Genomic DNA, 26,827 nt, shown 5'->3' on the forward strand with positions numbered 1-26,827 from the left:
ACACCCATTTGTAGCTTGCAAAGTATGACCTCACTTTCCTTTGTCTTCCCTTTGCAAGGAAAGCTGTTAAGCATAACCACTGTTAAGCCCTGAGCCCATCCTTTCCCTGGATGGGTGAGGGAGGTCACTCCTCTGGAGCTCCGCAATTAGTACCTAGCAAATTCTTTTGTTATGACCTGTCACTTTCCATTGCTTCCTGATGACATGAAGCTCCTTGAAGGCTGAGCTAGGTCTAGTCAACTACGTATTGTATAAAACAAGACAATTTTAGGAATGTTTATACTTGTTCTTTTCTGTTATCATCTAACGAAATCTGGGTTTTGTTATCTATAATAGTTTATAAAGATACAAATGATTCCCAATTAAGTAAAAAAATGTTAATTATTTTATTAACCCTATAGTATGTTCACCCTATAGTGTGTTAATAGTGAAAGTACGATACTGTTATGGGTAGTTGTTCTATTTGGGGGCGTTGGTTGAGAGCACATGCCTGGCGGCCGTTCAGGTTGTTCTTTATTGGGCCAAGGCAACAGTGATAGCAAGCCCATGTCAGAGGCTAACGTCTCCGTCTCGAACCAGGTTTGATGCTGTAAGTGCGGAGCTGTTGAACTGGATTTTGAAATCCAAGAGCGCCATTCAGAACACCGAGATGAAGGAGTTTAAGAAGTTGCAGGAGACTTCGGGAATGAAAAAGAAATTGAAGGTAAAGTCTAAAACAAGCATGCTAGGAAATAAAAATAACCCATCAGGCTCATTTTGCTGTTGGCCTAGAGATGTGGCAGGGCCTAGAAAATTCTGTGAAATAAATGTAGCCGCAGATGGTTTTTAGAGTGTCACACTAAACATCAGGTCCCCATATGGAGGAGGAATTCTAAATTTTTTCCCCTTTTTCCTCCTGAACCATTGAGATGCACATACATACATCCCTCTCCCTCTCCCTCTCCCTCTCCCTCTCCCTCTCCAGTCATCATTTCTGCGTTTTAAGTATGTTTAGATCTACATTGTCTGACATCAAGTAACTTAGGACTTTGTGCCGTTCCAAAGATATTTTGCCTGTGTATACAGCAAAGCATTTGGTGTATTAAAATTTTCTTAATATATTCTCTTTACACAAGATAGCTTTTCAAAATAAATTACAATTTGTCATTGGATCCATGGAGCCAATGAACTGGATGGGAAATACCGGGAAGAGCATTTCTAGAAAGTTCCTGAAAGCAAACCTTGAACTCATTGCACACCAAACATTCCAGAGAATCTGAATGAAGTGTGCACACACCCCCTGCTGTGACCTGCCACTGTTTCACAGCCCCCTCATCCCAACCTAGTAGCCTTGATAGAGAACTGCAACTTTCTGTCTTGCTCAGGTACCATGTGGTGAGTCCGAGGATGACTGTATCTGAGTTACACATGCACACACACTGGTCACTTTTCCCGGTCAAACACAGCATAACATCTGTTCCCCTTACCTTTGCATCTTGTTGGGTATTTTAAGCAAACCAGAGATGACTCGAACTTACAAGAGGATAGATACAGCCAATAGGCAAATAGTACAATGTTTTACATAAAAAGCTTGAGCAGTCTCAGATTTTGGTGTCTGGCAGATCTCCACAGATACTGAGGGCAATTTTTCAGACCAAAAATGCTTTAGTTTGGGTTCTAAAGCAATTTGTTGTTATTTTAAAATTGTATGTGGAATGTGCTGTGTTCACACTTGAGTTAGAATTAGACCCTGGACCAACTATAATGCCAACAGATAATTCCGAGGCTCAAAATTATTCTCTTGCTCTCTGGTTTCTCCTTGAGTTCCTTTGTCCCCAAACCATTCTTTTCTTCTATTTTTCTCCCACCCCCTAGCCCTTTTCATTTTGTTGGAGACAGGGTCTTACTACGTAGCCTTGTCTGGCCTATAACTTGCTCTGTAGACCAGGATGGTTTTGAACTCACAGAGGTCCTCTTTCTTCTGCCTCCCAAGTGCTGAGGTTAAAGGTGCATGCCCAAACCTTTATTCTTATGATATGAAATAAACTATGTTTGTGAATGGATATCTTAGACCCAAAGTGCTAATTCGAATGATTTCCCCTCGATAGTAATTCGTAATTACAGAGTATATAATTTTTCCTTCTAAAAGAATCTAAAATTTATAGTCACTGCTATTATTGTTTTTGGAATTTTCTTTTTTCAGATTTATTAATTCTCGGAGTGCTAGAGAGTGGCCAGGAATTGCTTAGTTTTTTTTTTCATTGTAATACTTTGTAGGTAAACTTTGAAATACCTACAGAACAGTTAAGAGGCCACTAAATATGAGATTTTAAAATAGCATTGGTATTATATTGAGAGGAAGTTTTCGGTATTTTATATTTGGGCTTTATTTCCAGGGATTAGAAAAAGAGCAGACAGAGAGAATCCCCCGACTGGATGAACTGAAGCAAACCGGACAAATCCTTCTAGAGCAAATGGGAAAAGGTGAGACCCTGCGGGGGTTTTCTTTCAGATTTTTTTTTAAGAAGGTGACACTTAATATTTGCAGTTTAACACATGAAACATTTAATAGAAAAAGCTAGCAAAAAAGAAAGCCGGTTTTCAATTTTTTTGAGGCAGCAGAATCTCTTAAAAAAACTGAAATCTTATACATTGAAGCTTTTTATTAAAAACAGATAAAATCAAAGTCATTCTGCTCCCACATGGGGTGGGGAGTGGTGGTTTCAGAAAACTAGAAACCTTGAAAACCTCAGCAGAGCAATTAAAATCCAACAGCGCACAAGACTTCAAAACCTCACCTTTGGGGTTACATACTCTGAATTTTTTATATAGACGAGGGAAAATTCTTATGCTGGAAATACCGTAGATATGAAGTTGCCTTATGGTAAACCCAGCATTCTTTTTTCATTCTGTTGCTGTGACATATACCACGACCCAAAGCAGCTCAGGGGAAGCAAGGGTTTATTTCAGCTTAAAAGTCACAGCCCATTATTGAGGGAGGTCAGGGTGGGAACTAAGGCAGGGATCTGACAGTAGAAACCGTGGAGGATGCAGCCTGCTAGCTGCCTGGCCTGTGAAGCCCAGGACCACCTGCCTAAGGAATGGTGTTGCCCATGGTGGGCTGGACCTCCCCACATCTTTTAACAATCAAGACCTTTCCCCTCACGATGTGCCCACTGGCCAGTCTGATATTAGATAATTCCTCAGTTGAGGTTTGCCTTTGAGATGATGCAAGGGTTTGTCCAATGGACAATTAAAGCTAACTAGGACACTCACTGATGTTGGATTTTTGGTCATTGTCAGAGGATCACATTAAAGTACTCTACTTTCTTTCTACTTAAATTTGGTGTCACTTGTATTTGAAATTTTTGCAAGCAATAAAGACCTCCTCCCCACCCCACTAAAGTCTTGCATAGACAAAGAGAAACCTAAAATTAGTATTTGTTTTTGTGACGGCATGTAGGTAGGTATTTCTTTGCTGGGGGTGGACCTTTCTCCCCGCCGCCGCCCCCTTAAGAAAAGAGATGATGAGCTGAGAAAGTCCAAGACTGGGGTGGGGGTTCCCATCTGGTGAGGGTCATGTGGTGCCTTAGGTGCTGGTAGAAGGGCGGAAACTGTAGTGGGTACATGCCAACTGTAGCACATATGGAGGAGCAAGTAGGGCGGGGTCGGCCTCCTGCAGAACCTCCCTTCTTGAGAACTCTAGATGGAGGGCACCAAAGAGCGCATTTCCTGCGCACCTGCTTCTTATTCTAAAAATACTTAGGCTGTCCGTCAGCTGGCGGGGTCTTAGCTCCACCTGCATAGAATTCATGGATCGGCAAGGGAAGGGTTAGTCCCTTGCAGGCAGCCAGCTCTTGATTCTCTTCACATGGGACGGCAGTGCATGGCCTCAGCAGGCAGGAGCAATAGCAAGGAGTGCCCTCTAGTGTTAAAGGTCTTATGCCGGCTTCCCGCAGTGGGGCTCTTCTACAAGCGTTATTGTGTCGGCTAGGAAGTGGGGCTCCTCAGCCCTAGAAAGTGGCTGCCTTCGTGCCTTGTGAGTGGGCCTAAGCTCTAGGAATTCCTCGTCCCTTTGGCAGTGGCCAGTGTTGTGCTTCTGTGCCTGTGGTGGCTAAGGCTCTTGGCTCTAAAGACTTGGCAGCTTTTCGGGATCTATTCCGGGGGACTTTAGCTTGTGGCTTCTTCTCAGGCTTTCTACTGCCTTAGGTCTCTCTCCAGCCTCAACTCTTCACCTCAGTTTACCTCCACCTTCCTTCTTGTTCCTGCCCTGTCTGTTCTCACACACTGCTCCGCTGCGGCTTGTGGCCTTGGCTGCGGTCAGTGTTGCGACGGCTCAGGACCTGGCTACCTCTGCCCTTTCGTGGCGGTCAGTCGAGGCCCTGTCTGCTTTGCAGCTGTGTAGACAGCTGGATCCTCTGCTGTTTGCACGGCGTGGTCAGCCAGTTGCTCAGGTCTGTCCCTTCAGGTGTCAAGCAGCCCAAGCAGCCGACTTTCTTGCTCCTTTTGAGGATTAGATCTCCTGGTCTGCTCAGTTCTGTGCTACACCCCCCCCCCCCCCCCCCCCCGCATCCTTCCTTCTTCCCCCCACCCCTCCCCCCAACTCCTTCCCTGAACCCTGCCTCCATGCTAGGGATTGAAGCCAGGGCTTTGCACACACTGGCCAAGTGGTCTGTCTACTCTGCATTTTCTAAAGCTATTAGGCGACCAGTCTCCGCATGTCCCCCACTGCGGCCCTGGTTCAGAGCTGACTGTTTTGATTACACTGGTGTCACCTCTGCAGTCTCTGTTGCTTCCTCTCTCTTCCTGTCACTCACTCAACCCATCCGCCTGCAAGCAGGTGAGAAAGGACCACTCAGGAGAAGCCTCTTATTGGGCCTGACGTTGCAATACCAGGGAAAGCCGTCTAAGAGTTGTGTTTTCCAGCCAGTTCACCCGGTGAGCTAAACATCCCACTCACGTAGCCAGAGAAAGGGTGTTTGTACCCATCCCTGCAAACCCTCTCAAATAAATAAAGCTTTGTGTTTGTACCAAGTGTCCTATGGACCCCTTTCTGCAGCGATCACAGCAGTGCTTTGGGGCCGCTGGGGAAAGTGTTCCTGCTCTGGCCTCATTGTTAATGGATGCAGTGTCGTTATCCAGTGTTCGCTGAAGGGTGCAAAATGTTCAGTGCAGAGTCTGACATTCTCAGGGGTTGGCGCTACCCCTTCAGGAGCCGGGGTTGTGCTACCGCCGTGGCTGCCATGTAGGGCACCTGAGGGGCTTTCCAAGCGGCTGAGGCTGGCATGAGGACAGCCTGCTTGTCTGTTTCACTGACAGTCAGTCCTCTTGCTGACGGCAGTAAGGAGACTCTGGGAGCATTATTTGGGGAGTTAGGCTGCCCTCTCCCTTACAATTTTGTTTACCGGAAAATAAACAACAGAAGGAATGCTTACAGTAGGAACTTATTAGTAAGTTCCTATCAGTTTTAACGGGGTTTGATAAGCACTTTACATAATGTCCGAATCCTACCTAGGAGAGGTGGGATTCCCTCGCCTATCTTCGTCAGTGTTTTGTGTCTGCTTCTGCCCCTGATCTAAGCTATAAAGAACCATGGCACAATGTGGCAGGTGAGTTAGACAAAATCCTCAAACCAGTAGTTTTCAATCTTTAACTTTTTTTTGTATGTGTGAGTTGTTTTGTTATTACTGCTTTGTGGGTTAAATTTTTTCTTGATGATTTATTTTTCTTTTATGTGTCTAAGTGTTTGCCAGCATGCATGCGTTTGCTGTATGTATGCACCTAGAACTTCCTGGGAATAGAAGAGGGAACTGGATCCCCTAGAACTGGAGTTATAGTCTGTTGTGAGCCATCATGTGGGTGCTGGAAACCACATCTGGATCCTCTGCAAGACCATTGGGTGCTCTTAACTATCATCTCTCCAAACTCTTATTGTTATTATTCTTATTATTTTGAAAAAGTGTCTCATGTAGCCCAGGCTGGCCCTGAACTCACTATGTAGCAGAGGTTTCTTCAGCTGCCCTAGTACCACAATGAGGCCCTCTCATCAGCTTTTAGATGCATGGTGCTAATCTTCCCTCTCAGAAATGTTAAGTTTCCAGCTTTTCTTTTCTTCTTTGTTCAGCATCAATTGCCCCGACCTAAAATTAAAGTGGCTGGGATGGGGGAGATGGCCCAGTGGCTAAAATATTTGCCTTGCAAGTGTTAGCAGTGAAGTTTGGATCCCCTGAATCCACCGTATAAATGCTGTTATTTGTCAGCCAAACCAGCACTCCGGAGGCAGAGACAGGGGATCCTTAGATCCAGCAGGCTGACTAGACCAACCACATGGACCAGTTCTGAGTTCCTCAGGAGACCTTGTTTCAATACGTAAGGTGGAGAGTGATCGAGAAAGACATTTTCACAAGCCTTACCATGAACATGCTTTCATGTGTCTGAGCATGGGTGCATGTGCATGTTTGTGTGTGTGCACGTGCATACACACACACAGAAACACAAACACACACACCACACACACACACACACACACACACACACACACACACACACACACACACACACACGGGTATATAACATTCAAATAACTGCCGGAAGCAAAAACCAACCCAAAAAAGGGGGAAAGAAATAATAACAACCAAAAAAAAAAAAAAAAACCCAGAGCAAAAAAAAGTGGCTGATGTTACTCTGCTTGCATCTACCAGAATGGAAATAACCATGCCGAAGCATGGCCTGAATCACTGCTGTTCACACAGTTGCCAAGAAAAATGGTGCCTTTTCTTGCCCATGACTCCATTAACAGTGATACTTGCACAAGGACTTGGTATGAAGGCCTGGCTTAGGTTTAGTGTTCTGGTACCAGCCTGATGGTGGAAGCGCACTTCAACAGCTGACGTGGGTGGTGCTTTTCATCCATGGCGTGCATGTTTGTTTCTGATTTCTAGGAGAGTGTCGTGTGGCACACAACCTTCTAAACTTGTATTGTGGGTGAAACAGGAGTGATTTCTTGTTTTCCGTGACATTTTCCTTTTAAGTTGACTTTTCATTACTGTGGATTTTGGTCAAAAATGCTTACAAAGAAGACTCATTCCACTGTCCTCTGACTCATATCCTGAAGATGCTGAGTCTACCTTTTCAGCACAGATGTCTGCCAAACAGAAAGATCCTGTTGCCACTTTCCTATACCGTCTCATACTCATTTTAAAAAGATATGATGGCATTTATAGCACTGGAAAAATATGGAAAGACCTATTGTTATAGATAATTTAAAAAATCACTTCTAAAAACACTGGGTACTTTTTTAAAATTTGAGAAAAAAATTTTAAGATTCTCAGTGGCTGGTAGGATGGCTCAGCAGGTAAAGGCTTTGGCCACCAAACATAACGACTGAGTTCCTTTCCTGGGACCCACGGAAGAAAGAACCAATTCCAGCAGTTGGTCCTCTGACCTCCATGTATATGCTTTGGCACGTGGGCAGCCCCCAACACAAAATAAGCAAATAGATGTAAACCTTATAAGATTAACATAATAAGAATAGTGGCATTTTTGAGATGTAAATCTTATAAGATTAACATAATAAGAATAGTGGCATTTTTGAGGTGTGTCTCCCAAGCAGCTACCTTTATCATCATCATTTTGGCGGTTTTTCATATTCATTTATATGTTTAGAATGTTCAGAAGGCTTGAGGATGCTTCTGGGGCCTGGCGCCTGGTTTCATGCTCCTGCATGTACCCAGTCGCTTGCAGGGGAGGGGACCATTTCATCTTTCGTCGCCACAGACTTGAGCCAGCTCTGTGTTTTGCTAGCTATCTACTTGTCCAGCTCTGCCCAAATTCAGGCATTTGAGCTTATTTGGCTGCATCAGACTAGAAGCTGTCAGAGTGGTAGGGTGTCACGGATGGCAGCACGCATTCTTGGAAGAGGAACTGGCCGATGCTCTATGGATGTGCCTTGTGAGACAGCTACACCGCTTCTGAGCTGCTTGCTCCCTTAGGTCAAGGAGCGGAAGGACATCCAGTTACTCATAAGTGGATCATTTCGATTTTTGGTTGTACTAGAAGGGACCTATGGGAATAGTCATTAACGGTGACATGGCCTCACCTCTCAGGGTATCAGAGTGTGTAGGACCAATTCTAAACAACCTTGGTATTACTGGATGAAGTGTCTGCTTTGATGCACTTGGACTTTTCTGTTTGTATAGAGGGCCTTTCGACTGAAGAAATAAACGATGTTCTGGAAAGGGTTTCATCAGAGTGGAAGGCGGTGTCTCAGCAGCTGGAAGATCTGGGAAGGAAGGTCCAGCTTCAGGAAGATATCAGTGCTTATTTCAAGCAGCTCGATGCCCTTGAAAAAACCATCAAGGCGAAGGAAGAGTGGCTGAGGGGCACACCCTTTTCTGAATCGCCCCAGCAGCCCTTGCCAAGCTTGAAGGATTCCTGCCAGGTAGGGTGCCAAACAGCTGGACTATACAGCCTCTCTGTGCTGAGTCTCATATATAAAGAGGATATATCATTCAATGTGTGCAGTGAAGACGTGTGTATGTGTGCACACACGTGTGCCCGTCTCTGCTTGTGAAGGCCAGAGGACAACAAAGGACGTTAGGTGTCCTGCCCTACCACACTCTACCTTATTTCCTTGAGACATGGTCTCTCACTGAACCTAGAGCCTGCTGTCTAGTAAGTCCCAGCTGTCCTCTTCTCTCTGTCCGCCCACAACACGAGGGTGGCAAACATGTTCATGCCTGCATTTTTACATGAGTGCTGGGGATCCAAACTCAGGTCTGCATGATTGCATAGCAAGTGCTCGTACCCACCGAGCTGCCTGTAGCCCAAGAGGCTGTGTCTTGTAAACGGCAAAAGATTTTACGATCTGAAGAGAGAGCAGAATGTAGGAGACAATGGATCTTATATCATGAGCTTTTTGTTTACTTGTTTCCTAACTTTCTCTGGGGATGCTCTTCTTCATGGATTGAAGTGGACTATATTTTCTCTTCCATAGAGGGAGCTGACAGATCTCCTTGGCCTTCACCCCAGAATCGACGCACTGTGTGCCAGCTGCTCAGCCCTGAGGTCTCGGCCCTCTGTCCCAGGTTTTGTCCAGCAGGGTTTCGATGACCTGCAAAGTCACTACCAGGCTGTGCAGAAGGCTTTAGAGGAACGCCAGCGGCAACTAGAGAATGGTAAACCCTGGCTTTCTGCGGCAGTCACTTCTTCTCTCTGTCTCTCTGTCTCTCCCTGTCGCTCCGTCTCTCTCTCCCCTCTCAGTTTGCCTTAAATCTAAAAATGACTCCCAATATTTAAACTTTCAGTGTATCTGAGTTTCTGCTGCTTTCCTCTTCACCTGTGACTCAGGTCTTACAGTACATTCACACTATTTCCTATGCTCACACTTGTGTATTGGTGAAATTATTTTGGCCACTCCACGTAGTTAAAAGGCTATTTATTTAATGGCGTAACTTACAAATGAAGGGATAGGTAGGTCGCAGGGTCTGGGGAAGGTGTATCGCAGTCCAGCGGTGTTCTCTGGAGCTCTGCTCGGTTAACCTCCACCATCCAGGGTCCAGGAACAGAGAGCATGGCACGTCCTGGATCTCTGGTCTTCAGGGCCCTCCCTTGGCCCCGCCTTGTAGGCGTGATAGTTACCGAAGCCTCAGGGGGGATTGGAACTTCCAGACCAAAGCTGGAATGGCTACCCAGTACACTTGTGTATAAAATAGACAGCATCACATGCCCTAAAATTGTATACATTGGGTATAATGACTTCTGAAAGATTTTTATTTTCTTTTTGTGGGGATGTGTTGAAACCCAGGACCTGTGCATGCTGGGCACATGGTTTGCACTCCTGCCCTTCTGGAGATTTTTATGGGAGAAACAACTTTGCTCAGACCTGCTCAGACCAAACAAAAACATCATCAATTTCTATTTGCTCCCAGTGGTTAATGTTTTAGCAGCCCCACCTACTCCTTGAAAAGAAATCACTTTGTGCTCCCAGAATGTGAACAAAATCAAAGAATTTGGAATTGGGAAAACTGGCATAAATCTTGTTGGGGAAGCAGGCTTTGAAGGATTTTGAAAGCTTGTGCATCCTGTTACATATATCTTCTCTTCAGCGGCTGCACTGGATTGCTGAAGGCTGTGTGCCCTCAGTGCCGGGACCGTCTGTTCCCTCTGCTCCGTCAGCTCCTGATGTATAGACGTTAGGGATGTATGCGCCATAGACAAACGCGTCATGTTGCCTTTCTCTTAACTGTCCATTTGGACCTGATGCATTTTGCTCATGGAAATCAGTTAACTTACAGTGTGACAGAAATACCAGAGAAGACTCCCTTCTCAGCTGACTGGTACAAGCCAAGCTTTCTTCAGGTTTTGATGAGGATCAGTGGCAGGCAGTTGAACTTAGGCTGCTAATTGGTTTCACCTCTTGGTCCCTCTCATTCTGCTCACTTCCTCTCCTGCACAAATGCTGCTTGTTTGGGATTTTTACCGAGCCACAGAGGGGTGTGCTGTGCTGGCTGGCTCTTGCCAGACACCCATGTTCCTCACTGTCTGTGGGGTTCCCATACAGTTTGTGTACACTCATGGGATGTCAGGGAGGCTGGGGGAGGGATCTTTGCTTTCTTTTCTTCTTTGTGTAGTGGTTGGGGAAGGGGAGGTCGTGCGAGACAAAAGGAATGTTGTCCTTCAAGCTTCATCTAGACATTTCACCATGATCAAATGAAGAAAAATGATAGCGATATTTTAAACGTCGGCCTCCGGAGGAACGAAGCCACAATCTGTCTGTTTGAAATGCCAGAGGGATGACCTATTTGATTAACCAACAGAGATTCTTTTCAATTGGAATCATGGGGTCTAATTTATTATCTATTGGAATCTTTTTACTAAATATAAAAGATTAATGGTGCAGACAATAATAGTATTAGGTTTCTACGTTGTTGTCCCCGAGTAAGTATGTTTAAATCATCAGAGCTGAAGAGCCAACCTGGACCTGTATACTTGGAAACATTGAAGACCCTGAAAGAGGTGCTAAGTGAGTCAGAAAAAAAGGCCCAGACATCTCTGAACGTCCTTGATGATCTCACGAAGGCGGAGCAGGCCCTGCAGGAGAAAAAGGTAAGCTGTGTGTGAGAACTCTATTTCTGACGGTTCATGTTATGCATTTAAAGTCGTCGTTTTTCAGCAATTTAAAAAGAAAATGGCTGTTCTTTGATTAAGTCTTTAAAAATGATCAAGACTTGATTATAAAGGTGGCAGATTTAAAAAAGATTTTAACTTTTGCTTATTATTTGCTAGTGGTAGTATTGTGAAGATGGATGCGTGCTGAGTCCAGAGGGCAACGCTGGGGGCTTGGTTTTCTCTTTCGCTCTGAGTTCCAGGGATAGAATTGAGGTCTTCAGTCTCTGTGGCGGCTGTCTTCATCTATTGAACTACCCTGTAGGCCTAAGAATTTATAATTTGAAGCTTAATTACCTCAATCAATTTATATGAAGTCCAGAAAAGATACATCATTAAATGTTACCAGAAAAAAAAAGTATTTTCTTACACTTCACATAAAATTCTAAACCTGTTCATAGTCTGCTAAATATCTCTCCTAAAACGAGGTGAGGTGTATTAGTTGAACTGATTTTTTTTCCTTTTTTTTTTTGGAGACAGGGTTCCATTCTATAGTGTAGGCTGGCCTAGAACTGACAACCATCCCTCTGCCTCAGCCCTCCCAAGTGCTGGGATGGCTGCGATGAGCCACCATGCCAAGCCTGAATTGATACTAAGTGTTTTGTTGGTTAAACTGTTTCCCTGCTTTTTTCTTAGTGGCCCTAAGGCTCTACACTGTCGTGCCTGATAAAAGAGACCAACTCTTGACCTTGTGTTCTTGACCCACTGTGTGTGCTGTGCCAGGGGTTTTCAGTGTACAGAATGCATTATGCCGTCCCCACAAAACTCCTGAAGAGAAAGCTCTGATTTTTCTGATTATGACTTTTTTTAATGTTATTTAAGTAAGATACTTTCCTTCCCTCTTTTCACTATGTGTGTGTGTGTGTGTGTGTGTATCAGTATATATCTTACTACCACATCTGTACAGATACATACTACACCTGTGCAGATACATATATTGTTACATTGTTGTGATATATATATATATATATATATGTATCATATTACTACACCTGTGCAGACACATACATTGTTGTGTATGTATCATACTACTATACTTGTGCAGATATAGACGTTGTTATATTGTTGTATATGATATATATCTCATATTACTACACCTGTGCAGATACATACAGTGTTACATTGTTGTGTATGGTTTTAATCTTTTGAAACTTTTTCAGGCTCTTGATGAAACCCTTGAGAATCACAAACCTACATTACATAAACTTTCAGAAGAAACAAAGATTTTGGAGAAGAATGTGCTTCCTGATGTGGGAAAAACATATAAACAAGAATTTGATGATGTCCAGGGGAAATGGAATAAAGTAAAGGCCAAGGTTTCCAGAGATTTGCATTTGCTCGAGGAAATCATCCCCAGACTCAGAGATTTTGAGGTAAATCGAGAGGCCAAGAGGAGTTGAAGCTTGTTTCAGGGCACATAGTGATTATCACATAAGATTGGAATGTCTGCTTTCTGAATATTTGGCATTCTTTCTGGTCCCACATTATTATATGCTTAAGTTGGGATTTATAATTTGCTTATCAAAGGCATACTTTTAATGTGCTGGTAAGCACGTGCACTTCTTTTGTCTTGTAGAGAAGGCTTCTTGGTAGAGGTGAACTAGACCTTGACAAGCACATAGCTTAACAATGGTTAAAATAAAATTTCAGCACGGGGGGTCTACATGGCATTTGAACCAGTGATCAGAGTATTGTGGTGACTAGTTGTAGTGGAAGGAGTTTACCTAGTTAGTAGTCGAGAATGGAGAGGGGGCATGGGGAAAGGTCTCACATACCCTAGGCTGGCCTAAAATTTGCTACATAGTCAAGGGTGACCTTGAACTTCTGGTCCTTCAGTCTCCACCTCTCAGGTCCTGAAATTACAGGTGTGTGCCACTGTACCTGCCTTTTAAAGCAGGGGTAGGGATTACACTCAGGGTCTTATGCTAAGGAAACACTCTGCCGTACAACATCAGGTGTCTCCACTGCAAGTGAGTAACTTTTACAACCTTCTGCCGTGCTCACAGAATGTGTACATCTTACAATGATGTAAATGAGATTTATGTCTGTGACTGCACAATTTTTTGATGATGCTCCTACAGTGGCTTATCAATGATTCACAACCAACAGTGGTATTTTTCCTCCCATCCTAAGATGTGTGTTAGTCTAAAGACATTTTTGGTTGTCACGGCCATGGCATAGGGATGGGGTAAGCAGGCGACATTGGAGGGTTAGAAACCCAGGATGCAGCTAGCTGTTTTATAGCACACAGGTTGACCCTCACAGAAGCAGAACCACTTAGTCCCAAGTGGAAGCCGTTCAAGGTTGACCCAGGCTGTGTGAACTGTTTCTATATCTTCAAATCTAAATCTTAGCTCTGTTAGGGGAATTCATGAGTGACTCCTGAAGAGTTTGTTTGAGGGTTAGTTAAATGTAAGTTTCTTTCCTGTTGCTGCTGTGATAAGACATACTGACCAAAGCCACTTACGGGAGGCAAGGGTTTACGCTTCTGATCGCAGTCCATTGTTGAGGGCAAGATCTCAAGCAGACATTTAAAGCAGAAACCATAGAAGAACACGGCTTGCTGGCTTGCTCGCAGACCTATGCGTACCTGGCTTTTTGTCTACAGTCCTAGGTCCCCTGCCCAGAGAATGGTCCTCTTACATGAAGTCAGTTAGCCGTCATGACTATTTCCTACCGACATGCCCACAGGCCAGTTGGATCTGGCCAGTCCCTCCATTGAGAGTCCCTAACTCTGGCCCGTGTGAAGTTGACATTTAAAGCTAACTAGGATGGTGTGCCAGTATTTGAATATGGAATTTCAAGAGAATAAAAATCCTTCTAAAACACAGAAGAGAGTCCTGGGCTTAGCCTAATCTAGTTCTAGACTTTACTTCAGTGTTGTTACTGCTCTTGCAATTATTAGTACTTGTTGTTGGTTGTTTTTGGTCTTTTGGGGGGCCCACCACCCAGCTCCCAAATAAATCACACACATGGAAGCTTATTCTTAATTATAAATGCCTGGCCTTAGTTTGTCTTAGTTTCTAGCTAGCTTTCCTTATCTGAAATCATCCTGTTTACCTTACGCCTCTGGGATTTTCCCATTCTCTTACTTCTGTGTATCTTACTCTTACTCCGTGGCTTGCTGTATAGCTGGGTGGCTGGCCCCTGGAGTCCTCCTCCTTTTCTGGCTCCTTCTCCTTTTCACTCCTGTCTCCCAGATTTCTCCTTCTATTTATTCTCTCTGCCTGCCAGCCCCACGTATCCTTCCTCCTGCCTTGCTATTGGCTCTTCAGTTCTTTATTAGACCATCAGGTGTTTTAGACAGGCACAGTAACACAGCTTCACAGAGCTAAACAAATGCAACATAAACAAAAGTAACACACCTTAAAATAATATTCTACTACAAGTACTTTTAGTGGTCAGTTGGAGACTGTGTTAAATATATTAAATATAAATATTAATGATATTCCCCATCAAACACACAGGTCTCTATTCAAATATTTGCTATTACAGTAGCAGAGTTTAATGTCCTGTTATTTTTTGTTTTGCTTTGACAGGTAAACAAGGCTGCTGATAGTTATTTGTATTCATTCTTTAATTGTCCAATTTTATGTTGCAAACACGTGTCTGATTTTAATGCTAAAGGCACTCATGCTTACTTAGTGGCTTCAAAGGAATTGCTTGTTAATTCACATGGGAAAACTTCAAAGTTTCCATTGCAAAGTTACAAGATAATTGCAGTCAGTAGTCATTCACAGGATAGCCTTTTCCTTATTCTGTGTCCTTATGCATGTTTTAGTCTTTTAAGTTTCATTCTTTAAAGCACTGTGCCCCAGCAGGTGTTAGATTTACTGCCAATTCATGGAGTTTCTTAGCGATAAAGTAGTGGAATTGTTTGTTTCACTTAATTAAATCAGTTCATTTATTTTCTTGAGACAGAGCTTCACTATGTAGGTGTGGACACTACTGTGCATGGTGAAAGTCAGAGATCTCCGATTTTTTAAAATACATTTTTAATCATATATATAATACATGAAGATTGCTATTGTGCAGATATTGAACAATATAGATATACTCACTGCCAACAATATTCTTGTTCTCATTTCTATTTCCTTTCCTGGTGACAGCTCATATCTACAGTGAGTCCGTGAAGGGTTTTAATGCACACGCAGTCCATTTATACTAGTAATTTGAATCTGTATTTTTTCCCCTGTATGATAGAATACATTATAGTAGATCCTGGTGGAGGACATTGTCAGATCCAAAGGAAATTCCATTTCCCCAAATTCCAAAAGGCAGAAGGGACAAATGTCTACTTGTGATGGCTCTTAGCATGCCAAAGCGCATGCTGGCCTCCAGGCTCCCTCAGCATCCCGAGCACCTGCTATACACTGAAGTCCACGCTAGCATCCCATCCCTTCTCACAGCCTTCCTTTACCCTAAATTCCCTCTAGCTCGGGAGCTTGCCTTCCCCCACCTTCTCATTCTCCTTACAAGCCTGCTATTCCAGCCATGCTTTGTCTTTTGTCCGCTCTCTCTTTCTCTTCCTCTCTCTGTCCTCCCTATACACGCACGTGCTCTCCCTCTCTCCCTCTCTGCTCTGTGCCTGCTTTCATGGCCACGCCCAGTCTGTGGGCCATGTTCAGTCTACTACTCTCTTTCCCTGCTCTGGACTCTTCCCGATGCCTCTGGCTGTGCTCTCTCTCACTTATCTCACAAAAACCTTCCACTTAACCATATCGTCGGGTGGCCATGTCGTCACCTTATACATCTGGTGCTGAAATCCCGGCGGGAGCATGAATGGATCCCTTTCCAAGGGGCTGGGCCTCTCCTAACCAAACCAAACTGCTGATTCGACTCTGCTAGGATGTGGACCAGTTGTTTCTGCGGGTTTCTGCCACCCACCATATTCGACTCCAAATTCTGGAATCCACCCACCTCTTCAGCTGCTTCTTCTCTCCACCTGCTTTCCTCCCCACATGCCCTCAGCTCCCCCGCCCCCCTGGAGCTTAGTGGAATCCTCCCCCTGGCTGAGTTCCTGTTGTCCACCCTTTCTTCTCCTTTTCTAATCTTTCTCCTCAGGCTCAGGGATTCCATTATGCCTCACTGCAAAGGGCCCCAGTACAGCTCAGTTGGTGGCCAAATATGACACAGTAGCTTTTCAAATGCTCACAAGATTGTAACACCTTCTCCCACAAAACAAATGGTCCCCCAATCTCCTGTCTTTAAACTTTCTCTGCTCTATAAATACCTTCCCTTACCCATAACATGGAGTGGTCACATTGTCAGTTTATACAGGCATTTCAATAGCTAGTAGAGTGCCGAGCTTAGAGAATGAATCCCGGTACTCAGAAAAAGTCTTTCAAGAATATAGCACCTTTAGAGGGTGACTTCATTTTTGTGATGTGCTTTTTTTCCTTCTCCTGTTAGCGCTGCGATATTTGTAAGGGGGAGGGGTGTCTCTGTGTTTATGTAAATGCTTGTAGTTGTCTCTTATTTTCTTGGCATTTGGTGACATTTCCTGTGTCTTCACAGCTAATTCCTTTTGTATAGGCTGAGGTTAGACCTCTGTGCTCTTTCCCAGTGCTAGACACAAGTGTGGGCTTAAATTCTGCTCTGTGCTGTGTGTGACAACAGAAATGGTCATTTGCACTTTGACAAACCATCATTCCTTACCTGGCAGCAAGAAACAGGCAATTTTTTTTTTGTTATTGATTTTACTGATAGGATTTTATGAATTATGAGGACAAAATAAAATCCAAGGAGGCTCGTTTTTTTCTCAGCTCCTTTTTCTCTCTCATCTGCAATAGTAATATCTTGGATATTACTGGGCCTGTGATATATTTTGTATCATTTCCTTTCCCCTACTTCAGATCCTACAGTGTAGAATATACCTGGAACATTACCAGCACATCCCCAGATGCGCACAAACCCTGGTGTGCCTCTTGGCTCTGGGGACAGCACCTTGCCGCCCTCCCTTCCCTCCAGGCACAGGCCCTCCTCCTATAGCCTACTTCCCCAAAATTCCATCACTCTTTCATTCAACTCCTGCTTCTCATCTCATACTTTGGAAATTCATCTTCCCACCGATGCCAAAGACATAGGCACGGGGCCTGGTTATCCTCATCGGAGTAAAATGTTCACCCTTATCACGTGGTCCCTGCTTCTTCCTTGCCTAGCTCGTCTCTGTCCCCACTGTGAGCAGCATCAGACGGGCAGTCATCATGGACCCTGGACTATGCCTTCCTCTGGGCATGTCATGCACTTGCTGGTATATCACCTCCCCGGGGGCTGATTCTTTAAGAACAAACGCACCTGCACATTCTTCCCCTTCTGTCATTGTACTGTGTGGCCTCCCATCTACACCCAGTGGAGTTTTACCATGGTTAGAACTATAGGTTTCTCCCTCCTCCCAGGGAATGATCTCTTTGAAGGTAGAACTCTGCAGGGTGCCTGGGCAAATAAGAGGATGTGAAGGAGGCGACGAATGAAGTGCTCAGTAGGTGTGTCAGAACAGTGTTCCCTGTCTTGGACTACATAGTCTAAAACTCACTCATCCCCACTGTCCACACAGCTGTCTGCTCACTCATCTTCCTGCAGTTGCTCAAGCTCAGAGTCACTCACCCAACCAATGTGTTCCGCCCCAGAACGCAGAAAGGACATGCTGGCACTCTGCCATTGAGGAAACAGGTTTTTAAATTATTATTTTGGAAGTATTTCAGAATAAATATAAGAAAGAATAAAATCCGCATTTAGCTAATGTAACCTTTCTAAGGAACACAAACCTGGTATAATAATTAATATATTGCCTCCTCCATCATTTTTATTCAGTCCAGGGGACAATTCCACATCCTGGATTTAGGGACATGGGGATAGATAAGCTGATGTGGTGGTGGTGGTGTTCTTTGTCTTCATCTCTGTGACATAACACTGTTTCATGAGAGTATTTTGAGCAGGTTTTTGTTATTTGTTGAAACTATAGGTAGTATCTGCTACAGGCTCTGGAATGCTTCAAACCTGAGCAAAATAGGAAGCTCTTTAAATTACTGCACTAATTCTGTTTTCACAGCTGGTTTTCTCTGTGTCTTGGGGTAGAAATTAACAGCTTAAAAATCTGCAGACATTCCAGCTGATGGGGGAGCAGGGAGAGAACAATGTCAGGAATGTAGCTGTCATCAAGTGTGAGGGCTGCTGTGTACCTTGGAGTCTCAGGCTCTTGTGTCCAGAGTCTCCAGGCTCTAAAATGCTTCTGTCTCCAGCTCAGGAGAGGGACAGGGGAAGGTGTGAAGGGATTGTTTCCTTGACCTTACATTCCTTCTCTGTGACCCTGAACCAGGGTGTTGCCCGCTCAAGAAGTTTCTGCAGGAATGGTCTTTGTTTTCAAAATTTCAACCATTCTAAAGGAGAATCTTTGATTTTTTAAGTTCCTCCAATTTCATCTTCACTTGACTATTTGGGAATAAAAATGGGAATAAGAAATGGTGCCTGTCTTACACTAGGACTGATTGCTTTTTTTTGGGGAGATATTTTTATTAGAAATTTACTGATTTTGTGTGTGTGTGTGTGTGTGTAAAAGAAACAGAGACAGAAACATAGACAGAGAAAGACAGACAGGAAGACAGACAGACAGACACACACACACACACACACACACACACACACACACACACACACACACACACAGATAAAGAGAATATATGTGTGATCATAAGACTGTTTGGAGCCCAAAGGCAAGATGATTGTCTACAGACTATTTTTTGAAACAAGGTCTCCCCCTGAGACCTGGGGCTCTCAGACTAGGCTACCCTGGCTGGCCAGCAAGCCCCAGGAATCTACCTGTTTTCCTTTTCCCAGCCTTTGGGAAACAACGGTGTGCCATTGTTTTCTCACCATGCTGTGCCAGGTGAAACTCAGGTCCCCAAACTTACCAGGCAAAGACTTTATGGGCTGAGTAAGCTCCTAAGCTCCTACTAGACACTTAAAACATATTTATTTATAAGAAGTAAAGTTTCCCATCCTGATCTATAGAGAGAGTTCCAGGACAGTTAGGGCTGTTACACAGAGAAACCCTGTCTTAAAAAATAAAAACAAAAAAAAAAAAGAAGTTTCCCAAAGAACTGTGTGCGTGTGCGTGTGTGCGTGTGTGTGTGTGTGTGTGTGTGTGTGTGTGTGTGTGTGTGTGTGTGTATTCATATGTTTGTCTGTTAACTTGGATAGAGACAAAGAGACTATAATTCATTGTTTTAGATTAGAAACACATAAGTGCTTTCGCTGTGTGATTTTTAAGTGGATAGAGAAACTGTATTATTATTCTTGGAGCTCTTTTATGTTCTTTGTAACTTAGCTGCATGCCCTTGGGGCACGAGGCTGCTGAGAACAGAGCCCTATTCCTCTCTAAGGGCAGTGAGTGCTCCTATCTACTGAGTTATCTCTCCAGCACCACTTTTATTTTTATTAGCATCTATTAATTTTAGACAATGGGTGTTGTTATGACATTTGCAGGAAAGCTTTGCAATTGGCTTATGAATATTAGTTGGAAAAGTAAAAAAACTCAACAACAAGGAACCCAATCTAAACCAACCAACCAGCTGACCAAACCAAAGCCACATGCCCGACAGACAATTCTATTTCTCTGTCAGACTCTTCCAAGTAGAAGAAAGTTAGAAGAACGGCAGGTAGGAGATTGGAAAGGCTAAAAATTTTAATTATTCTGTTGGCTTGCTGTTGGTCTATTCTTTATTGTCAACATAACAAAGCAACATTTAGTATTTACAGTGACCCAATTCTACAGTTAAATTAGCAGTCAAGCAATATTTGAGACGAGAAGCTTATTTTGAAGTAATTACTGAGAATACTGGGGTTTTAGTGAATCACAGTGTTAAGGCAGATGTATTTAAGAACAAACACAAAAGAAAGCACGGGACAAATGCACAGTGAGAAAAATCCAAAATCATTTTAGGTGGTATTTTATAGATAAAACATCTGTGTGGTAAGTTCCGTCTTTGTGATTCATTCCAGCTTCATATGAATAATAAAAATTGGTTTTGTTTGGCATATTAGAGGATTATTAAATAATTTTTGTTATTTCTGGAGCATGTGCGTCAGAATTCTTTGTGCATTACCTGGCTGTACTGCCCTAGAAATGTCACAAAAGAAGAAATACTTAATCATCACAGGACTAGGGAGACACATGGTAGCCACTTTCGGATTTGATCATTCAAATTGATTTTATATCTAGGATTGAACAAGAGAGAACTGAAGAGACTTCAAAGAAACATATTAGAGAAATTTACAAGGCAGACTAACCACTGATGGAATGGGAGGCCTTGGGGAAAATGGCTACCTCTTCAGTATTGAAGTTTAGGTGGGGCTAACGTTGTCTTCTATCCAGCCACATCTATGCGATCTCCTCTCCAAAGTTGTCTTCTTCTAAGAAATGTTTGCCTTCTCTTTGTTCTTAGTAACTTTGAACAGTTGAAAGATCTGAAGTAGACAGTAACTAGTTCTGTTTTCAAGGAAGGAGGCGTCCCACAGTAGAATGAAGAGTGGTAGATTGTGTTTCCTTCATGATGCTATATGATCATGATGCTTCATGATGCTATATATTTACTCCCTAGTTTAGAGAAAAATTGCTCTAGGTTAGTTAAAAAGAAAAGATATTTTTCAGTTGATTATAACTAGATTAGCATTTTTCCTTGTAATTTGAATATTAGTCCCAAATATGCTTGCCTTTAAACAAAAGTAGTTCATTCCAGAGTGTTTTGAGGCTTGTGGACTTATTGCTAGACTGTTATTTTTTTAAGAATTATTTTCCAAGTTGGGGTAGGGACTTTAAAAGGAAATGAAGTAAATGAAAATGATGTTATCGAAGTTTTGAGAAGTTCTCTCTTTTTTTTTTTTGTAGTTGCTGTCGAGCTTGAGATGTAGTGGGTTGAATGCCACTGATAATATCCCCCTCTGTTACTGTGTTTGATTTAGGCTGACGCAGACGTCATTGAGAAGTGGATGGGTGCTGTGAAAGACTTCCTAATGAAAGAGCAGGCTGCCCAAGGAGATACTGCTGATCTGCAGAGGCAGCTTGACCAGTGTGCTGTGAGTTCTGCTGGGCAGGCACTCCTATTCAGATAAATAACATGTTCTTCTTGTTCTTTGTCATTTGATGTTATTAAAATTGTAAGAATGGGACATATGAAGTCTAGATAAAGTGTCTTTTATTCTAAAGCTTTTATTTTGGCTTTATAGCTAATAAAAGACAGACAGATTGTTCACATTTTATTGCGGCCATGGTTATAGAATTTGTGATGAGAACAAGAGCAAATTAATTTCCTCAGAAGATGCTCTCTTCTGTTACAGTGATGATCTTAATGTAAAGATTACCATGAGGGTGTTGCTGTCGTTGTATCATCTGATGAGCCTTTATGAGAAGCATATCTAACAAATGAAATTTGCTAGTAATCCTACATGCAATGTATGCTCAATGAAGTCATCAGGCATCTCTAAATCAGTGGTTCTCAACCTTTCCTATTCTGCGACTCTTTAATTCAGTTCTTCATGTTGTGGTGACCCCCAACTATGAAATTATTTTGTTGCTACTTCATAATTGTAATAATTTTGCTGCTGTTATGAATCATCATGTAAATATCTGATATGCAGGATATATGAGTCCCCAAAGGGATCGCAACCTGCAAGTTGAGAAGCATTGCGCTAAATTAATTAAAAGTAGTGTTTCCCACTGAAATTAAAGTATTTTTAATCTATTTTTTAGCAAGTGACTGTCTTAAATGCCAAGCGAAATGAATTTCTTGAAGCGAGGCATCTCTTAAGTAGTTGAGAATCCTGACTCCCAGGCAGTATGTCCTAGAAGTATCTTCAGGATTGGACAGACAGATGTGATGCTGATATCCATTTACATGGGAGTAGATTCAACATGGGCTTCTTTCCTATATTCAGACATTTGCTAGTGAGATCGCAACAGTTGAATCATCTCTGAAAAACATGAGAGAAATAGAGACTAACCTTCAAAGCTGTCCTGTCACCGGAGTCAAGACGTGGGTACAGACAAGACTGGTGGACTACCAAGCTCAACTGGAGAAATACAGCAAAGAGGTGAGTGATTCACCTTCCCTAGGAAGAGAGGCACACTGTTAATGGCTTCTCTTGACCAGAAAAATTAAAAGTAAAAAAAAGTGGTACAGAACTTTTACAGGAAAACAAAACACACACACACACACACACACACACACACACACACACACACACACACACACAAATATATATGTATACATACATATACGTGTGTGTATATATATATGCACACACACACACACACATATATATATATATAAATAAAAATTTTTATATATATATAAAAATTAAGGAAGAATTTGTTTACTCAGTGGGACTCAGGACTTGACTTTCCTTTCTTATTTAAATCCAGCTCCACACATTCATTTATGACAGTTGTCTTGCCTTGAGGACATTTGAGTGTGGTATCCACTAATTATAGCTATTAATCTTTGAGGCAGCAGATACTCATTAATCAGCTGCAGTTTAGAATTTTGTTAATTAGCGTCTGCGGCCCAGCCTCTGTGCTCTGGGACACAGCAATGACCAGGCAAACTTGCCTCTCGAGAAGTTCACATTCCTGTGAGGCAGGTGAACTATCAGGGAGAATGGCCAAGAGCTAAGAGAAGGTGGGTATTGTTTCGAATAGGTTGGCCAGGGACTTGCTCACACTGGGGCACTGCAGTAGAGAACTGAGTAAAGGTGGAGGTGGGCCATGCCAGATTCGGGTGAGACTGTGCAGTATGGGGAATTTCCAGTTCTGAAGCTCAGCTGTGGTGTGTGTGGTGTGTTTATTGAGGACCCCAGGCACTGTATCTGAAATAGAGTGAGTGGAGCTAGTGACATGGAAAATAAGAATACCCGAGGTCATAAGGTAAGGTGGGGATAGGCATTCACTGGGGGCAAGCACTTTGCATTTGATTTGATGATGTCAACTAGTTTGAGAGGTTTTTAACAGTTGTTAACTTATTTTGATTGTTATTACTATGAGTGTAAATGTATTGGTGCCTTGTGTGCATGGAGAGATCTAGAACAACTAGTGGGAGTCAGTTTTCTTTTGTTGTGTGAGTCTGGGTGATTGAACTCAGTTCCCCAGGCTTGGCTGCAAGTACCTTTATCTACTGAACTATCTCACTAGCCCAAGTTTGAGAGTTTTGAGCAGGGATGTGTCATGTGGCAGACCTTTTAAGGTCCCTTCAGCTTTCAGGTTGATCATTTAATTCAGAAAGCCTTCAGGAAGCAGGACAGTACTTAGGTCATTGCAGACTTGAAGAGGGAGGATGACCTCTTGGGTCAGAGAGGTTTCGTCTGAGGTCATGAGACACACCATATGTGGGCTCTTTTGGAAACAGACAGGGCTTGGGTAGAGGATGATGTATGATGGAAAAGCGAAGGTCAGGGTGGCTCAAGAGATTGGCAAAGGGTCTACTTTGAGTTTGGTGCTGCCCATTCAAATGATAAGAACTCAGGAAGAGACACTTCTCGGGGCACCCGAAGTGATGAGTCCTTTTCTGGAAGGATCGAGGTCTAGATGACTCCACACATGCAAATGGTGCTTCTTTTTCTCCTTTTAAAATTTTAGCTTTTTGTTTTTTTAGTGCCCTTGGGGCATGGGAACCAGAAGAAAGTGAGTAAGAGAAGTGAATAAAGCCAGGGTTATGTGAGTCCTTGCGCCGGGTTAGCTCAGTTGAAAATCAAGCTTTAACTTTGACGAGGTAGAGGCTTTTGATGGCCCTGAGGAAAATGCATTCCCTAGAGTGGTGGGGACAGAAGTGATGCTGGACCGTGGAGAAGGAATGGGAAGTAAGGAAGGAGTTGAGTATAACCAATGGTGAGCAACCACTCTCTAGAGGAGAGCCAAAAAATAGGGTGTGACCTGGAGTTGGGAAAGGAGTGATCATTTTGTCGCTTAGTAATGAGAAATAGTACAGGGAACAACTTCCCTTAGAATATGTGACACACAAAACAAAACAAAACAAAAGACAATTGAGTATGTTGGGAAGTGAAGCCTGGTTACGGGACTGAGGACTGAGGACCACTTCCAAGGGTTGTCTGCTTACTGCCATGCAAAGGAGAGCATGTCAGGGTTGTGAAGACCCACACAGTAGGTTGTCTCTGTCTGCTCTGTTACCTTGGAAAAATAATGGTGGCTTATATGTAGCTGAGTGAATGCCAGTGGTGAAAAAAAGAGGAGAAAATGGAAAATTCCATCATATTCCACAGACCATGCTGGGACTACTAGATTCTTGATATAATGCTTTTTGTCTAATGTTTATATTGGTATATCTTATGGTGGCATCATTGAATGTTTTGTTCTTGTTTTAGCCCAATTCCTTCATTCTGAACATGTTTAAATGTGGAGAAAAATTCAAATAATGGTATAGGGAAACACCTATGGACTGGTTTCAAGATTGGTTAATAGCTAGTCTTGTATTACACTTTGTCTGTAAAAATCTGCTTTATATAGGAAGTTGAAATTAAATATTAAAGACTATTACAAAGTCAAAATGTCATTACCAAACTTAAGAAAACAATCTTTTTGTAATATTGAATACACTAGCCAAATTTGTGTTTCTGTATCTGCTTCATAATGTATAAGTGGCTGGGGTTTTGTCTAAGTAAATAGTGTGGTTCCTAAGTGATATTGAGAAACAAGCAGCTATGTGGCATCCATCCATTTATCTGCTATCTCCCTGTATCCATCCATCCATTCATTCATCTATCCTTCATCTTCCATCATCTTCATCCATCTATCATCTGTCATCACCATCTATTGTGTGTCATATATATCCACCCATCTATCATCCTTCCCCATTCATCTTCTCATTCACTTGCTTGCTCCCTCATTCACTCATAACAATATAAAATCTGCTGTGAATTCTATTTGATTTGAAATATGGGAAGAAAATTTCGGAGTCTTCAGCAAGAAGTAGCTACATGTTGTATGAGTAGTTAGTTAACTAGATCAGTTCTAGACAGTTTATATTAGTCATTAGTTAAAATTTTAAAAAAGTTTTGGAGAATATTTTTTTTATTGTAGTTAGCAAAAATAGGTATGTCTGGGGCTGGAGAGATGGTTCAACAGTTAAAAGCTCTTGCAGCTCTTGCAGAGGACCCAGGTTCCATTCCCAGAACACTCATGGTAGCTAACAGCACCCTCATGGTAGCTAACAGCACCCTCATGGTAGCTAACAGCCTATAACTCCAGTTCCTGAGGATCTTGATGCCCTCTTCTGGCTTCCATGGGCACTGCATGCACATGGCATATAAGCCAAACATGCCTTCAGAAAAAAAAAAAGTAAAAAAACAAAAAACCAAAAACAAAAAGTCCCACAGAAATGCGTCTCACCTATGTTCTCACAAAAGAAATTATCACTGTTCTAAAATACAAAGTATATAGTTGTGATTTTTGCAGGTTTTGTTTTCAACTTTTCTATGAATCTATTAAAATGTTAGAACTCAGAAAATGCAAACAATGAAAACCTTTGGAAGTGAGTCTAAGAGTCTACATTTTATATTACATTTATATTTATATTTATATTTATATTACATTACACACACACACACACATACACTATATATATATAGTTTTAGTAAGAGCTGCCTAAGTGAAAGTGTTGACCATCCAGCGTGGGAGCGGCAGCACTCTGCTGCTTGGCTTCTCCATAGAGTAACAGCCCAGCTGGGGGGTGGGCACTGAGAAAAGTTCCCTGTCTATTTTTAAGCCTGGGCTCCTGTTTGGAGGGAGGGAACAGGAAAGCCACTAACTGTTCCTTAACCCACCCTCTTATTCCTGGCCTGGCCTCTGGTTCCTGTCCGGCAGCTCTGGTGAGATGGCCTCCACACTGGCATGTAATTCGAGCAGCAGGCTGTTGGACGTGTCAGGGGATGGTTGTGCTATTCCTGTGCAACAGGATCGGCTCCTCCAGCTGCAGTCACTTTGTGGTTAGGGGAAGGCACTCTGGCACTATTTCCAGACTTCTCTGAAGAACTTCGCAAAGTTACTGAGCCAGATTCAGATAAATAGCTATTTTCAAATGTATCTTCTACTTTCTTTCTTTAATTTAATTTTATTTTTATTTTATGTGCCTTGCTGTTTTGGCTATATGTATGTGTGTGTAGAGTGTCGGATCTCCTGGAACTGGAGTTAAAGTTACAGCCAGTTGGAAGCTGCCATGTGGATGCTGGAAATTGAACCCGCATTCTCTGGAACAGCAGCAAGTGCGCTTAACTGCTGAGCCATCTCTCCAGCCTGTCTTCTTTCTAACCAGCATTTTGTAGGATAATATCTTATGGACATCTTTTATAATAGCTCTTCTCACTCTCAGTTTTCTCCCTATTTTTGAGATCAGGTCTCACTCTGTAGACCAGGCTGGCCCCAGATCTACCTGCCTCTGCCTCCCAGGTGCTGGTATTACAGGAATATGCAACCATGCCCAGCTCCACTCTCATTTTAAGAAGTGAGGACACAATGGGAATTCTGCTTCCTGCTCTTCTTTTTTCAAAATAATAAACAGTATTACAATAAAATTGTATTTGTTGTACATACCTTTATTGCTACAGGTTAATTTCCTACATGTGGAATTAACGGGTCAGAAACCAAGCTGCATTGGAGGCAGAAGCCTCCTCCCTGCTG

General features: G+C 42.7%; 1 protein-coding gene across 9 annotated transcripts in view; it reads left to right on the forward strand.

The window, feature by feature from the left end:
• The window catches only part of Utrn (utrophin), a 507,746-nt gene that overhangs the window by 160,199 nt on the left and 320,720 nt on the right, over positions 1-26,827 (forward strand). For all 9 annotated transcript variants that reach the window (XR_013045087.1, XM_076552746.1, XM_076552748.1 and 6 more), the window contains 8 exons: positions 580-703; positions 2,376-2,463; positions 8,178-8,419; positions 8,975-9,155; positions 10,940-11,085; positions 12,306-12,518; positions 21,106-21,219; positions 22,078-22,233. Coding sequence is in view for 8 of the 9 variants with exons in the window: in XM_076552746.1 (XP_076408861.1) it covers positions 580-703; positions 2,376-2,463; positions 8,178-8,419; positions 8,975-9,155; positions 10,940-11,085; positions 12,306-12,518; positions 21,106-21,219; positions 22,078-22,233 (1,264 nt within the window). In the remaining variant the exon portion in view is untranslated. The remainder of the gene's footprint in view (positions 1-579; positions 704-2,375; positions 2,464-8,177; positions 8,420-8,974; positions 9,156-10,939; positions 11,086-12,305; positions 12,519-21,105; positions 21,220-22,077; positions 22,234-26,827) is intronic.

This window comes from Peromyscus maniculatus, chromosome 16 (assembly GCF_049852395.1).
Source record: "Peromyscus maniculatus bairdii isolate BWxNUB_F1_BW_parent chromosome 16, HU_Pman_BW_mat_3.1, whole genome shotgun sequence".
Taxonomy (NCBI): domain Eukaryota; kingdom Metazoa; phylum Chordata; class Mammalia; order Rodentia; family Cricetidae; genus Peromyscus; species Peromyscus maniculatus.